Genomic DNA, 16,235 nt, shown 5'->3' with positions numbered 1-16,235 from the left:
CATAATACTTTTCTCAGTATTTCTTCCTGCTCTGTTTCCTTTTATTTGAAGAAGGGGGAAGCAGAGGGAATAGTCTGCAAAGTTAAATCAGAATAAATTTGCTTCATGGCAATGCAATGAGGTGTCTGTTGTTCGTCAAATCAAACGGGATGGGCTCATCACAATCAAGGAATGCTTATGCTGATACCTAGCAGATTCAGTATAATCTCTGCATCTGAGGTGGTTTGGGCTCCTTTCCCCAAGAGGAGGAGAATTGCTTCCTCCAGCCTGATGTAAACTGCCCCAACACTGTTTCAAAGATCTTTTTGATCAATTCCAATTTTTTTTGAGAGGCATCCAGTTTGGTTTTAGAGTTAAACACAGTGTTTTAGCACAGCCAAAAATATGTGAAGTCAAATTTCTAGGCACTAGTCTTCATGAAAAATAATAGTTCATATTTCAGTTCGATTTACAAATCAGAACTAGAAAGAGTCATAATATATTCCTAGAAAATTATTTCCTGTGTACCTAGCCCCTCACCCCACCCCCCAAGGCTAGGGTCTGCCTTGATCGAGTCCAATATTGTGAATACACTGATGCCACTGATTGTCAAAGGGCAGAGAATGTAGCATTTAGCACTAATGTAATTTATATGAAAAGGCAGTGATCAAAGAAGGGAAAACCAATGATGCAATTTCTCTTATCTTAAACAATTGGGAAATTAGGTTGGCACAAGCTGTGTGCAAGACATCAGTGTCATGGGCCACGCCCTTTAATTATTGAGTTCAGTACACATTTATACGTTCAAAGGTCATAGGTTACACTCGAAAGCTCCAATTTATCCAAGCAGAGTAGAAAAATAAAGTATAGAAATTGTGATGTTATTTGCTGTGCAACTGATGCCAGGAAAATATCAGCCATCAGAAGTATCTGATTCAATCTCCCAGTTTAACCAAGGAATGGTCACTAGTGCCATCTAACCAGAGTTAATTGCTTTCCTGCTAGTAGATCCAATTCCTAGGCTACAAATATGATTTGTGCAAGTATTGAAGCAGGGAAGGGAAAGCAAAAGAGAAAGATGGACATGGCAACTGTGGGGGGTGCAGGGGGAGAGAAATAAAAGACGTGGTCTGTGACAAGAGGTCGGTTAACAGACCAAGTAAACAAACAAAAGATGAGTCTCAAATGAATATAAATTCAAATAGCAGAATCATTATCTGGAATAGTTGTTTTGTGTTTATAACATGGCTCGTCAGAAAATGGGGCACTGTTCCAGAGTGTTTACTTGAGCTGCTTTGGAATGGTGGAGGAAGCCAGGAACAGAATCTTGAGAGTCAAAGTGGGGTGGAGAATTAAAGTGACAGGCAATGAGAAACAGAAAAAGTCCTTCCCAATAATTACGCTTTTATAAGATGTGCTCACATTTTCTGGATTGCTGCTTTGCAAAAACATCTGTGCCAAGCTTCCCAACTGGAACTTGCATCCAAATTCCATGAGGAGCTCATTTGCTTGGCAAGTGTCATAAAAATAGACTGGATTGGAGAAATATTCTGGTCTGCTGACACCTGGCACAACATCTTGCCTCTTGCTAGGTAACTTCTCTTTTTCCAGCATTATGTGGAATGAAAGCTCATTCTAGCTGCTGAATCATAGATAGGGTTGTTGTGGGTTAGGGATCTGATAAAATTTAGGCTGGCTATGATAGACAGTATTTTTGTGTAAGGCATGCTTTAGTGGGGCCTTTTAAAGAAAAATTGCTTTCAAAGACAAAAAATCTCAATCTCAGACTATGTTTTACCAACCCTGAATGAGCATAGCATAAATCTGTGCCAGCGATAATTCCCAGAAATTGCTCAGCTCTGGCCTTTATGCTGAAACTAACCAATATGTAAGGAGTCAGGCAACAGAGTTTTAGTGGACATAAATCTAAAAACATTGCAGAAATATTTGAAAAAATGTGTAATAACGTTTTGAGAAAAATTTTTATACCCCAGGTAAACGCAAAGTTGCTTGAAAAAAAAGTGGAACTCTGCTGTTTGGGCCTAATTGCTCTGAAACTTCCCAATAACTCTTGGCCAATACCTCACAGTTATTTATTATTTGCATAGTTCATTGCTATAATAATTTCTGACTTAATGTAGTCTAATGAAAACAAGATTTTGATATGGTGACATTGACAGTGTTATCAGTGATCATTAGAACAATTCTAGAACTGAGCACAATTTTATAGATGATACATCATTAACCATGTTAGCTTTAACCCTGCATCATACATTTTATGCACTGAAATGATACATTTTTTTCCTTTTTCTTTCAGATGTCTGTGGCAATAATGATGGAAGATCTGCAGTTTGCCCCAAAGAGATATCCATCTCCTTTTATGATGAGTTTTAAATTGATTCAGTCATATTTGGCTTGCAAAAAGTTGTTACAGTTCATCAGGAATAACTGGCCATGCCTCTGAAGGAAACTAGAGTAATTTAGTACCAAGACGATAACAAACTCCTGTTTTTGGTTCTGATATCATGACGGGAGGTGCACAGCATGTTTATGCAATTAAAGATTCGGACACTGATCCCAAACAGCAGCCAAAGGAGGGTGGCTTTGAACATTTCAGTGAAAAAGATCCTGGAAAATTACACAGCACCAACACCAGTGGGTCTGAAAGCTGCAAGACTGTGCTGAATAGTGATTCCTTGAATACTTCTCATCTCCACAGAAAGAACAAGGATAGCTATAACCAGCGAGAGGCTGTAATTAGGCCCCAGCAGGCTGGAAGAATTGACTTTAAGTCACTTCAGAGCAAACCAAAGTTTTCAAGTGAACAAACATGGTCTTCATCTAACAGTTCAAGTTGCAAAAGTAGTCCACAGTCACCTACTGGGAAAAGCAAAGGAAAAGAGAAAAACAAAAGATATGGAAAAGGGCCACATCATCTTTATAAACTTAATATTAACTCCCGATCCAACCCCACTATTGGAATTGCCTACCCACAACAAAAGATTACATCAGCAAAGAAACTAGAAGGAAACAGAGAACTTGTAACAGGGAGCTATCGTTTCAATGTACCCAGTATACCCGAAAGAGAGGCAGAGCTCCAACAAGAGGATCTCAGCTACAGCAGACGCTTTCAGGAGGACTCTGCAAGCCATACTTCTACAAGTTATACCTCACATACTACAGTGGTTACAAGTCATAACCAAGGCTCAAAAACACATTCACAGGTAAATGTTAATATTTCTAGAGATAACACCAACTTCAATGGCCAATTACAATATCCAGAATTCCATGGAAACACGAATAATTCAAACATTTCACCCTTTTCAATGGATTGGCATTCTCCAGACAAGACATTTGCAGGTAATAACTATGGAATGCCCCCTCAGAAACAGAGCACTTTTCCTGTAGTGGCAGAAAGCAGCAAGTCTAATACACAGGGCTTTAGATCAACTCCATTTCCATATCCACTCCCACAATTGCATGAAGTAGCTGCTGATCCATTTAACAATGAACACAGTAGTCAATGCCACTTTCAACAAGATTACTTAGATGTTCCACTGCCTAATACCCAGGTAGCACATAATGGTTTTGTCTTCCAGCTTTCAGCTGATGGACATGAGGAAAGTTTAAGCAATGGACAATATGGCACTTCATCAGATGGTAGAAGCTACACACAGCCTTCCCACCAAACTCAGTTTTTGCGTCCATCCAGCCAAGGTACTTCACATCGTGTACCTCATTACAAAGGAAGAGCAGATCATCCAAGTGATATGAATGGTGCTATATCTTCCACTGGTGCAGTATCTTCCTCTGGTGCTGTTTCATCTAATGGTGCTATATCTTCAGTTGGTGCTATCGAGCAGAATCAGAATACTTTCCAAGAAAACCAAACTGTTTGTACATCAGACACATTTAATTTGCACAATAATGGTGTTGGATATGTATCTATGAACAAAAAGTGCTCATCTTTAAAAGATGACCGAGGCACTGAAAGAATGGACACTCAGGGAAAATCCCTGAGAAGGAGCATAACACAGAGTTCTTTACCCCAAATGCACTTTCAGGATAAAGTTTACGATGGTTCTTCCAACAGCAATGTTCCTGATAGTTTAGTGCCTTTTGATAAAAACATTTCAAACAAAATTCATAGTCAACCCAGGGTACCACAGGTTTGGGAAGGAAACAGAATATTTCCTACAAAGGACCACAGTTCTGCACCTTACTCTTCTTCACTTGCAAACCAATTTTCATATCCATGTCAATCTGTTACTAATTTATCACATGCTGACCAAAAACAGCATGTTCCAAGAAATGGTGCTTCCAGGTTGCCGTGGCAACAAATTCACCTTACATCTGCAATGCCAAACCAAAATAGAATTGAACTTTCTAGACAACTTACTAGTCAACAGCTTGCCTTTCCATTTGGAACCTCAGAGTGGCAAGAATATAAGAAAGCACAGAAAAATGCACCGGTCTGTAATCCAGCAGTTTTTCGGAATAAACACCATGTCAATAATGAGGAACTTCAAAATAGTAGAAGTAATAGGAATGGCCAGAACTGTAACACAGCTACTGCTTTTGCATTTCAAAGTGGTCTAAACAATACTAGTACTTCACTCTGTGATTCAAGAAATGCAAACGCATTCTGTGACCTGAACCCTATTGTCTCACCATCTACAAGAAGCACTAGTCATGGAACACTTACAATGCCCAAAGTTAGTAATATGCCAGGCTCTCCATATCAGTCTCCACCACCTTCACCAGCTCGAAACACTGGATCTACCAGCACATGCTCATCTCTTTCTCCAGTATCTACTGCGTATAGTGCCAACAGCCCTCTTAACACCAACTCAGAAGAAAGTCATGTGCCCACTGTAACAACAGCATCCAATTTCTATCATCAGCTCTCCCACACTAAGGAAGGGAAAAACTTCAGTTCATCTGAACAGATCAATTCTAATCTTCTACACCATCATCAAGATCCCATCAGAGCATTCACATATTCCTCAGCTGATCATGCCAGGGGAACTAAAGACAGTTTATTATATATCCAGGACAACTCATTTTCACAAAATACTAAAATCAATGGATGTACAAATAGCTTTGATACAGAATCACAATCTTTCTCAGAACAACAGTTTTTTGCTAATTCCCTTAGCAGTGCAAATCTTGACCAACTAGATGTGCTGCTTACATGCAAGCAGTGCGATCAAAATTTTAATAATGTTGCTTCATTTCTTGATCACCGCCAGTACTGTGGGCTTCATTCAGGTTCTCACACAGAGCTGCATGATTCAACCAGAGTTGCAGAAACCAGAAGGCTCCATGCAGAATCAGCAAAAGGAACAGTTCTTCATTCAACCCGAGGTGGTGCTGATCCACATCAGTCTTTACTTTGCTTAAGCAAATCCTGTGACTTGTTATTAGATAGTGAGGGTGCAGTTGATCCAAAAGATGATCCCTTTAAACTCAATATTTTCAGTGGAACAGGATCGGGTTCAGTTTCGCTAACAGCTTCTGATTTAGAGATTGATGACGCAAAACTTGATAGTTTAATCAACGAGACTCTGAATGGTCTCGATTATCAATCTGATAATGCTGAAATTGACAGCAGCTTCATTGAAGCTTTTGCAGATGATGAACTTTCTACAACAAAAATTGTAGGAAATGGGGCAGCTTTTAAGGTGAAAGACTGCATGCCACTGGAAAACAAAGTTGTTACCAAACTTACAGAAACAGAAGATAAACAAGCTCTGCAGATAAAGACTATATACAAAAATAGAAAAAATGATAGACATATACAAAGAAAGGAAAGAAGCAAGCAACATAACAGGAAAAGTGAGAAAAAAGATTCAACAACTGCCATCTTATCCAAGTCATATTCCAAACGGGTGGATAAATTCAGTGTTAAAAATTTCTCTCATGAGGGTTCTTTCAACTCCCTTAAATACACCAAACCTAGTACAAAACTCATGAAGCTAAAAGGGGGAAGAAAGCTTGATACTGACACTGCACTTCATCGCAGAATAAGTGAGGTTTTATCTCAGCCAGCACAAAATGTGAGAAGGAAGTCTGAAAGAGACAAGCACAAATGTAACAGTGAAATCCGGGATACTATTCACTCAACTCCTTTAAAAATTGTAACTGTAAACAGCAATTCCAAACTACACAGACCTGCTTTAAGAGATATTAAGAAAAAAAAATCAAGCAACAGAACTTGGAGCAAAGAATTGATTCATAAGATTGTACAGCAGAAGAACAAACTGCACAAATTACATGTGAAAAGCAATAAGAATTTGCAGGTTTCCCTAGTGAGCGAGCAGTTGCTGCCACATCAACACAACAGTAAGTTGGGAGAATATGACTATGTTTCAGATTCAGATCAAGAAACGGAACCTCTCAGCAGCAAATATCTAACTCCATGCTTAAGTCAACTAGCGAAATATAGCATCACAAGAGAACACAAAACCAAATGTGGAAGAGTTGAGGCTGAAGAATCCTGGAGATATATAAAAATCAAGAAAACTCCAGAACGCAGCATGGAAACAGAGGGCTGCAATCAAGCAAAGAGATACCATAGCAGTAGGTTCAGAAGGAGAAGCAGCCAATCTTCTACCAGCAGTGAATACAGCAACATTACCAGTAGTTCAAGTGAAAATACCAACAGCCCAATTAGTATAGAACGAACAGATTCAGATACTGAGAAAGACAAAAACACTACCAAGAGTAAACATTCGACTTTTATTTCAATTAATGATCATATATTTAATACTGAGCGCTTAGGACCAGATACACTGATTGGTAAATCAGCAAGAACTGCAAAAGACAATTCTATTAACCAAACAGTTTTTTCAAGAACCACAAAAGAACTTAGTTCAGCAAAATGTTTATTTTCAGGAAGAGGGTCTCAGAGTTCCAGCCATACCATAATGCATTTAGATTACCACAGTGAGTCACAAAAAATGGAGATGGAGGACCAGTGCACAGTAGGTTCTAACCCAAGTCATGTTGAGCTTAATTATGGTGAAAAGAGACGACAGACCTGCGAGTCCTTTGAGAAAGATGTTGCAACTACAAGTGATAATTCTGTAGAACCAAATACTGAATTAACTTTTGATCAAAGGGTTATAGAAAAATTGTCTTCTTGTGAAAATAGCATTGCTGAATATCCTACTGCCAGTGTAAGTCAAAACAATTCACCACATACCACAGAGCTGACTACAGACATGAAAGATGAATTAACAGATGCAAGCAACAAAATGAAAGACAGTCTTGTTGGATCGACAGTTGCCTATAAGCCAAATGCTGGATGTTTTCATGATAACTCATCTGCATTTAATATTCAAGTTTATGACGATACAGCTCAGAACAGCATGAACAGGATTTACAGTGGGCACAAAGATTTAGGAAATCATCATGTGGATACCTTCTCAGAATCTCTGCCTAGTGGTTCATCACATCTGGAAGATATTTTTTTCTGTCAAAATGAGAGCAGTTACAATTATTTACAGAAGAATCATGTCAAAAGATTCATAAATGCATATCCAAGAGAAAAATGTCAAACTAAAATTAAGTCTCCAGTTTCCTTTCATACAGCAGGAATATTTGGAGACATTCCAACATCAAATTTTAATAGTCAGCTTTACACAGACACTTTGGTCAACAAAGAAAACTATTATGCATTTTCTTGCAATGGTGATAAAGAAGGCAATGGGACAGCTTTTCATCTGCAATATCCATCATTTCTGGAGCACAAAGATTGGAACTTGTTGCCAGACGTGACCACAATTTTACCAGAGGAGATTTCACATTTTGAAGATCTCTCTATACAACCAGCACAAATTAAGAAATTTGCCCATACAACAGGGCCATCTTCTGATGCAACTCCACCCCTTCTGCCTGAAAAGGTTGCTGAACAAAATGGTTCCTTCACAGCTACCTTATCAGATGATGATCTTGAAATAAAAAGGTTGGTGACAGAGTTAGAAAATCAGCTTCAGGCACCTCAAAGGAATAATGAAACTACTATTGCCCAAGTAAGTACTGAAGAATATATGAACGTAAGTTTAAAGAATCAAATTAGTCCACCTACATCTCTGCCTCTTGAGCAAGATAAAGGTTGTAGGGAGAATGGACACACTCCAAATCACTACAACAATGGAAATACTGATATACACACATCAGAATACAGTAAGGGCATAATACTGAATAGCCCTAAAGTTGAACATCCAAGTACTGCTGGGAGTATTGGAGAAAACGAAGGTATGTGGACTTGTCCCTTCCAGCTTGTGTCATTGGATGCTGAGCCAGATTTTCAAACATCTGAAAAAGTTTGTGAAAATCCAAGTTCTTCACCCAAGGACAATCAATCCCGTTATCAAGTTCATCTTAAGGACTCAGAAAACAGAAAAGACAATGAGCAAAAACACGATAATCAAGAAGAAAGTGGAGTTTCCCCTGAGGGGTACTCAGGAAAAACAGAGGAAAAACTGGAGAACCAGTATTACACAGAAAATCTAATGGCAAATCTTGCAATAATGTCAGGCACTGTATTAGGCAAAAATGCATTACAACAGAGTTCACACAGAGAGCAGGGATGTCAGACTCTGAACAAGAGTACAGACCATGAGAAATCATTTAACTTGTCTCCCCAGTATGGATCCTCTGAGTGTCCTGTTACCGAGAAACAATCAGAGCATGAATGTGATGCAGTTTTGTTCACATTTGAAAACATTGCACCTTCATCTTGTGTGAACGCAGTTGCCTGCAATGCAGAAAATAATTTCGGTTTTGTTCCTGCTGATCATTCACAAGAGGAACAATTTGTAAAGCATCAACAGCCAAGTACACCTGACAACCAACCAAGTAGAAAAACTGAAATATCTGCCTTTCTATCAGAATCTGAAGAAACCAATCAATCACTTATCGTAACAAGTCAAATTATTTCTTCTGAGAGATCTCCAGAGACAAAATATAAAGAAAGGATAAACGATAACGTCAGTCCTTCATATGTTGGAATAAGCTCTATTGAACAACATAGCAGTACAAAGAACATTGCACAGGATTCAACTACAAATCCCCTGCAGCAACTTCAACTCTTTGTTGCTCGAACAGCACAATGCAATGAAGAATTAATGATGATCCCTTGTTATCCTGTCTCAACCATTCCAACAAACCATTCTTCAAATTGTAATGCCAATTCTGAGCAAAATGAAGAAGTTTTCAACAGTACTCAAAATGTGGAAGCCACCATTAATCCAATGGACAAGACTTCATCATTGCAAAGCATGTGCAAAAATAAATGCCAAATCATGGATGCTGATGCAAGTGCTCAGGGTCAAGGTATTTTGTCAAGGGTGCCTAAAGATATTGCTGAAACTGTGACTGAAAATATTAAAGCAAATTCTAGCCCATGGGAACCTGAAAAAATGTGCAATGGAAGTGCTAATAATGAAGAACACTTTGAGATTTCAGATCAGATTGTAACATCACAGATCTCTTTACCCAACCATTTAAAGAAAACTACACAATCCAAAGATGGCAGTTCTGAGTTCACAAAGAACCAGTGTAGCTTGTTGTCATTAAATGGGATGAACGAAAATCCAGCAACAATTGAGGCAAAGGATTTCACTGAAATTACAGACAATTCTCAAAATGCCACTCAAAGCTCTGTGTCATTGGTTTTTAATCAACAGGAGAAAGCAGAAGAAATAACTTCTAGTGGTTTCAGTAGTGACATTAACCAGCAAACAGAAAGAAAAGCCAAACAGTGTTTGAATAATTTGGAAGAAACCTTGCAGCCTGATCAATCAAATTGTCCTTTGTCACAGTCATTTTCTGATGAAAATAACTGTAATGAGAAACCTCTGGTCAAACATTTAACCACAGATGACATTTCTCAGTGCAAAGCTTCATTAGATATTACTGACTCAATTCAAAAGCTAAAATTTGAGGTCTGTACAAATGACATATTGCCTGCCATTGATGAAAATTTAAATACCAGCAGAAATGACCACATGTCTGGAGATTGTTGTTGTATGGCATCCTCTGAAATAGGGACAGTATGTTCCTGCAGAGAAAGCATTTCAGAAAAACTGCCTCTCATCTTTCCAGGTAATTATTCCAATGTCACACCTGTGCACATTGATAAATGCAAGCAGCAAGAACTATCAAACAGTTCTAAAGATGACTTTATTCCAACAAGTGATGGGTGTAAAGAATCATTGTCATTTCTACATCTGCCTTTCAGTGCTCAAAATACAAAGAAAAAATCCCTTGGCTGTATAATTAAACCTCAGGAAAATGCAACCGAACATGATTTGGAGTTTAAAGTAACAGAGAAGCAAATTTACGATGGTCACTCAGCTTTAAAAGCTGTCTCTACAGGCGAAAGTATTCCTGATACGCTGTTGTCTAAAAGAAGTGAAGAATTGTGTACCAATATAACAACCAGTGGAAATGTAGCAAAGGATTCCAATGAAAATACAGATGACCGTAGATCACTTTTGGGGAAAGATACCATAGATATCGATAATAGACTTTTTGAACGAACTGCATCATTGCTTACCAATATACCCATTTACCTGGAAATAAAATCTGATGATTGTACTATTTCTGAAATGTTGGTTAAACCTCCTATATCCCATCTAGTCTGCAGTGCAAGTGTAGAAATGAATAATTTCTCTACCCCTTCGAGTAATTCAGGTGACTTGGTAGAAAATGAAGAACATTCCAAGTGTGATTATACTAAAGTGTTGTGCTCAAATTACAGTGAAAATGTTAACCCTTCTCTTCAAGGGCAGTTGGTTGAACTACCATCACCTCCCCAAAATGTTACAGATTTAAATTTGCATAATTCACCCCTTGTTGATTCAATTCCTATGAAAACCTTAAATTCAAACACTGACAATTGCAACAGTTCTGTGAAAAGAAAATCAAGTACTAAAACAACTGCACAATTAGATTTTCTTACAGAGAAAGATAAATCTGAAGAAAACTTACAAATCCGTGTACAAGACGAACCGTTTCCCAATGGAATCAAGCAAATGGAAAATAATTTATTCATAGAGAGCAGTGACAGGCTTATCAATGCAGAAACTGTGACCAAGGACAATAAACTCTATTCCTTGGCTATACATGAACAGAAAAATGAGGCATCTGAGATTGCAAATATTCATAAACAATTAAATGAGTGCTCTGATGACAAGAATGTTAACCGATTTACTGAAGTTTCTGAGGAGATTCGAGGTGAAAGTGAATTCTGTGGGAAACGAGACTTATTTCATTTGAGTGAGGATAGGTCACAGCCAATAATTAACATTTCAGGAAAGAGTGAGAATGGTGAAAATGATGGAATGAACAGGGATGACGTTGTACAGAGCAGTTTAATGTTACCTAAGACATTGAATGATTTGCATGGCAGTGAACATTTGGATTTAGTGGCTAACAATTTATTTCCAGAAAATATTTCAAGGACTGATTCACAGAAATTAGTTGAACTTTCCACTTCTCAAATAGAGCATAATCCACAGACTGTCATAATGTGCAATGTTTGTTCAGCATCATTCAGATCTAAACAAGGCTTGGTTAGACATAAAGCCATCAAACATCGTTTAAAAGGTGATAAAACAAGTCAAAACAAAGGAAACAGAATTCAAGCATACTGCATTCCAACAACAGAACCAAATATAGTTTGGAAACAAGACACAAAAAATAACTTGTTTTGTGCATCAGAAAATAAAACCCACATAGAAGACAATTCCTTGGATAATCCTGTAAATAAGGAAACTGTTCAGTCTGACCAGCATGTTTTCTTGTATGAAGGTAAGCACATTGAAGGAAATAGTTCCACAGTTACGCGAAATGAAATTGTTTTCCATTGCAATGAAACTCAACATCTTGAAGGAGCTATTGACAAAACTGAAATCCACTATGGGAGCACAAAAGAGGAACCAAAGTCTTGTGCCATACCATCTGACCAGGACATTGGATCAATGTCATGCAATGGGCAATTTGATGCAAAGAAACCTGTTAAGGTTAGCATTTCAAAATCTAAAAAAATCTTCGGATATTCAAGGGATGAGAGTAAAAAACAAATACCTTATTCGATAGACACAAAAGATATTGCAAGACAACATAAGAAGCAAAATAACAAGATGTCTAATCTAACAAAAGAAAAGCATAGAAGTGTTGGAAAAGATGAATCAGAATTAATTTTTAATGGTGCAATTGTACAATCTAGTAAGCAAATGAGTGTCAATTATGGAGAAAATGATGATGAGCCCTGTCCTCTATTACAGCTTCAGGTAATGGCAGAATCACGCGATAGTACTATATGTCAAGAGCAGATAGAAAATACATTATCAACAAGCAAAACAATTAAAATGTGTATTACATCAAAAGAATGGACCTCGCGACAAAAATTTTCAAATAATGAAACAATAATTGTAGAAGAAAAAGCATGTAACCTAATTAATGTTTTATTGAAAGAAGAACAATACAAGAAAGAATGGAATGGAGAACTTGAATATCAGATTGATTTTACTGGGAAGTGTTCCTCGAATGAAAGCAATCAGAACAGCAAACATATAAAAATAGAACAAGAAAGTAGTGAAAAAGCAGTGGAATTACTGCAAAAAAATACTGAATGCCAACATTCTGATCATGCAATTCCTTCAGTATTCAACAGTTCAATGTCCAACTTTATCAATGGTTCTCCACTTAAAATAACAGAAATGGGCCCTCAAATATTAGTAGGTCAGAAAAATGATGAAAACACTTTTGAAAAATTGCAGGACCTTACACCATCAAAACCCTGGGAAGAATCATATTCTATTGACCTAGAGCTACCCGTTTTAGAGGTAATTACTCCAAATTCAGAGTTGCAACATATTTCCACTATGAATAATGCAATATCACAAATATTTTCAGAAGAAAACTCAGTTGTCAGAAAGAAGTGTCCAAGGGTTTATGGAAATAGAAGCAAAAACTGTAAAATGGACACAGAATCAAGTACCTTTAAAATGTTTTCTGCCGATTTCATGATGGAAGATGGTGAACAAATTCTTAGGTCTTATAGAGATCATTTTCACAACAAAAGAACAGAGCAGTATGACACCATTTCAATAGATGACACCATCATGTTGCATACAAATAATGACAACAAAACGGTGGCAAATAGAAGTATTTCTCCTTGTGATGAATTTAAAAGCTGTAGAGATGTGGCACGTGAATATAGTAGTGAAGATGTCTTAGAAGGTACTGGATTGTCTGAAAATACAAATAATAACCTAATGGGGTTACTATATCAAAACTGCAAAATAGAAACAATGTCTGATGCTGTTCTAAATTCTACAGTTTGGAGCAATCCTCCAGAAGTTGTGGACATCTCAGCACATGGCAACATTACCTCATTTGAATCAACTTCAGAAAATGTGCCAAACACACAAAATCAGATATCAAGCATCCAGAGTCAACAGGAGGCAACAGAATCATCATCTTCCCAACTGCTGGAGCCTTTTGATGGCTTAGCCTCTGACCAGTGCATTCCGAGGAGTATAAATGTCAGTGATATACAAGCCTTAAACCAAAGCTATGAACTTCCAAATGGGGATCCATATAATTCCCCTGGGAATAAGTCTTCTATTCTGAATGTTGCAAATGGTATGAGTGAGGAGACAAGCCAGAACTTAAAATTATCAAAGATTAGGACAGAGGAAGGGAAAATGGCAAAGAACCGTGGTGACATCAGTATCAAATCCAAAGATAAGCAGTATAAGTGTAAAGTTTGCTTTCAATGGTTTCTCACTCTGGGAGAACTTGACTTTCACAAACTCTCACACAATCCTTCCCCTCCGCCAACATGTTACATGTGTGTTCAACGGAAGTTTAGTTCCAGAGAACAGCTGAGAGATCACCTAAAGGAAAAGCATGCCAAAAATAAAGCAGGCATTTGGACATGTGGTATGTGTTTGAAAGAAATCTCAGATGTCTGGATGTACAATGAGCATTTGCGTGAGCATGCTACCCAGTTTGCCAGAAAAGGGCAAGCTCAAAAGTCGGTGATTGGATTGTCCAATTGTTTTAGTGAAGATAGTGCCATGAAAAATTTTTTCAGCACACTCCTAAATAAAAAGCATGGGAAATCAAAAACAGTTGATTCAGTAGCAAGATCCCTTATTAAAGAAACCAAAGTTCTGAAAGAAAACCAAAAACAAAATGGGAAAAATAAAGACCAAAGTGAAACAAGTATTAAAAATAAGTTGAATTTTACAAGTGCACTTAAACTCTCAGCTTCCTTGAATCCAGAGATTATACAGAAGACTGAACCAATACAGAAGAATGTTGCCATCCATCCTGATTGCAAAGACCCTTCAAGAGATTGCCATCATTGTGGGAAACAATTTCCCAAACCATTTAAACTTCAGCGACATTTAGTTGTTCACAGTTTGCAGAAAATCTATTTGTGTTATAAGTGTCCCATTTTCTATTTGGAAATGCAGGAGCTGAGAGCCCATCTTAAAGGTGAACACAGAGTAATAGAAGAACCTGAGGTTAAACATACAACACTGTATACCTGTGAGCTCTGTGCTGATGTTATGCATGTCATAAAAAAGTCTTTTATTTGTAGTACTTGTAACTATACCTTTTCAAAAAAGGAACAGTACGATAGACATATGGAAAAACATCTGGCAGGGGGAAGTAAGACCCATAAATTCAGAGGAGTAATGAGACCAAATGTTCCTCTGCAAGATCGAAATCTTGATCCACAGGCCGATCTTGCTCAGAGCTACTCAAGTGTACCTTTACCACCCAATAAAAAACAGAAGACCAATCACAATGAACTGACTGAGGGTAATACAGAAAATAATATTCCAACTATTTCTTCTATTCATTTTGAGCACAATATGTGTGAAAGCTCATTGCAAGGTTCTCCAGATTTCTTACCACATGAAGTACATAACACAACAGAAAAGGTAACTATTTTGACACCAACTCGTACAGATATTGTGGATGACTTTTCTGAGCTTCTAGTGGAACTGGAGCAATCGCAACCAGATATTGCTAGTTCTCCACCATGTCTCTCCCCAGTTGTTTGTCATCCATTATCTAATGACCTGCATTTAGTTGATTTAGCTGTTCCACCCATGCCAGATGCACACAGTCAACTTTACAATATGACATCACCTGTGAATTCAGTTAATACTTATACATTTCAACCACATGACAGTGTTGAACAGAGTAATCATTCAGCAAAAAAGATAAAACAAGATGAGTCATATGATAGCTCTAAACAAACAAATGAACTCCAGAAAATACCTTGTAATAGCCACATCAAAATAGCAGCTGTTGAAAAGACAAAACAAAACTTAAGTGAATACAGATCTTCAGAGAAACTAGCCAAAGATTCGGAACCAAAGGTTAGTCAGAAAAAACGAAAGGAGCAAAGGTCTGCATGTGTCAAATATAGTAACAGCTACAAGTTAACTGCGGATGAGGGAAATAAAAAAAGAAAACAGGTAAAAACTGACTATGTGAAAAAATCTTGCATCCCACAAGATAATCAGGGTATTGCTACTCCTCGAGATGAGCCAACAGGCAGCCATCTGGCATCCAGAACCAAACAGTGGACAAATAGTTCACAGTCTAAAAAAAATGGAATGAATTTCTGTCCACTTAGGCAACCAGAAATGCGACCATTCATTGGGGAATTCAAGCACAAGAAAGAGTTAATCTCAAAACCTCCACTTTATTCAAAAGGAGGGGCTCAGTCTGTGAACAGTTCGATTAGAAAACATAGATTGATGCAAGGTATAAAGCCTGTTGAATCAAATAATTATCGGACAGCAGAATCACAGAGTAATCTTCTCAGCCAATTATTTGGACAAAAATTAACCAGCTTCAAAATTCCTTTAAGAAAGGACACCTCAGAGTGAATTAATGTAGCTGACTCCTAGCGTTATTGATAATTGAATCTCCTTCCAGAGAATTGTGGGAAAATACATAAAAGTCTTAGAATTCTGCAGCATTATTTCTGCATATAGCTGTCATGGCCTTGCACAGACATCTGTGAAATACTTCACTTTGTGTCCTAAATATCATACTTTGATTCACCTGTTTTATCATGTACACATTATGACTTTAATGTTGCAAATGAGAAAATGTAATTACTTTGCGCTGATGGATAATTGCCTTAAACATCAGAGTATCACAAGAGGTCATATGTAATGTGCTACGTCAAAATGCCAATCTATAAA

At 37.5% G+C, this 16,235-nt stretch overlaps 1 protein-coding gene across 1 annotated transcript; it reads left to right on the top strand.

The window, feature by feature from the left end:
- Positions 1-2,504: 2,504 nt before the first annotated feature.
- On the top strand, positions 2,505-15,935 carry LOC127577475 (uncharacterized). Its single transcript, XM_052028700.1, is given in 1 exon segment — positions 2,505-15,935. A coding segment is annotated over 1 exon segment (13,431 nt).
- The last annotated feature ends 300 nt before the right edge of the window (positions 15,936-16,235 follow it).

The sequence above is a fragment of the Pristis pectinata genome, chromosome 13 (assembly GCF_009764475.1).
Source record: "Pristis pectinata isolate sPriPec2 chromosome 13, sPriPec2.1.pri, whole genome shotgun sequence".
NCBI lineage: Eukaryota > Metazoa > Chordata > Chondrichthyes > Rhinopristiformes > Pristidae > Pristis > Pristis pectinata.
The sequence above is the reverse complement of the archived record's forward strand: the minus strand, read 5'-3'. Positions and strand labels throughout refer to the sequence as shown.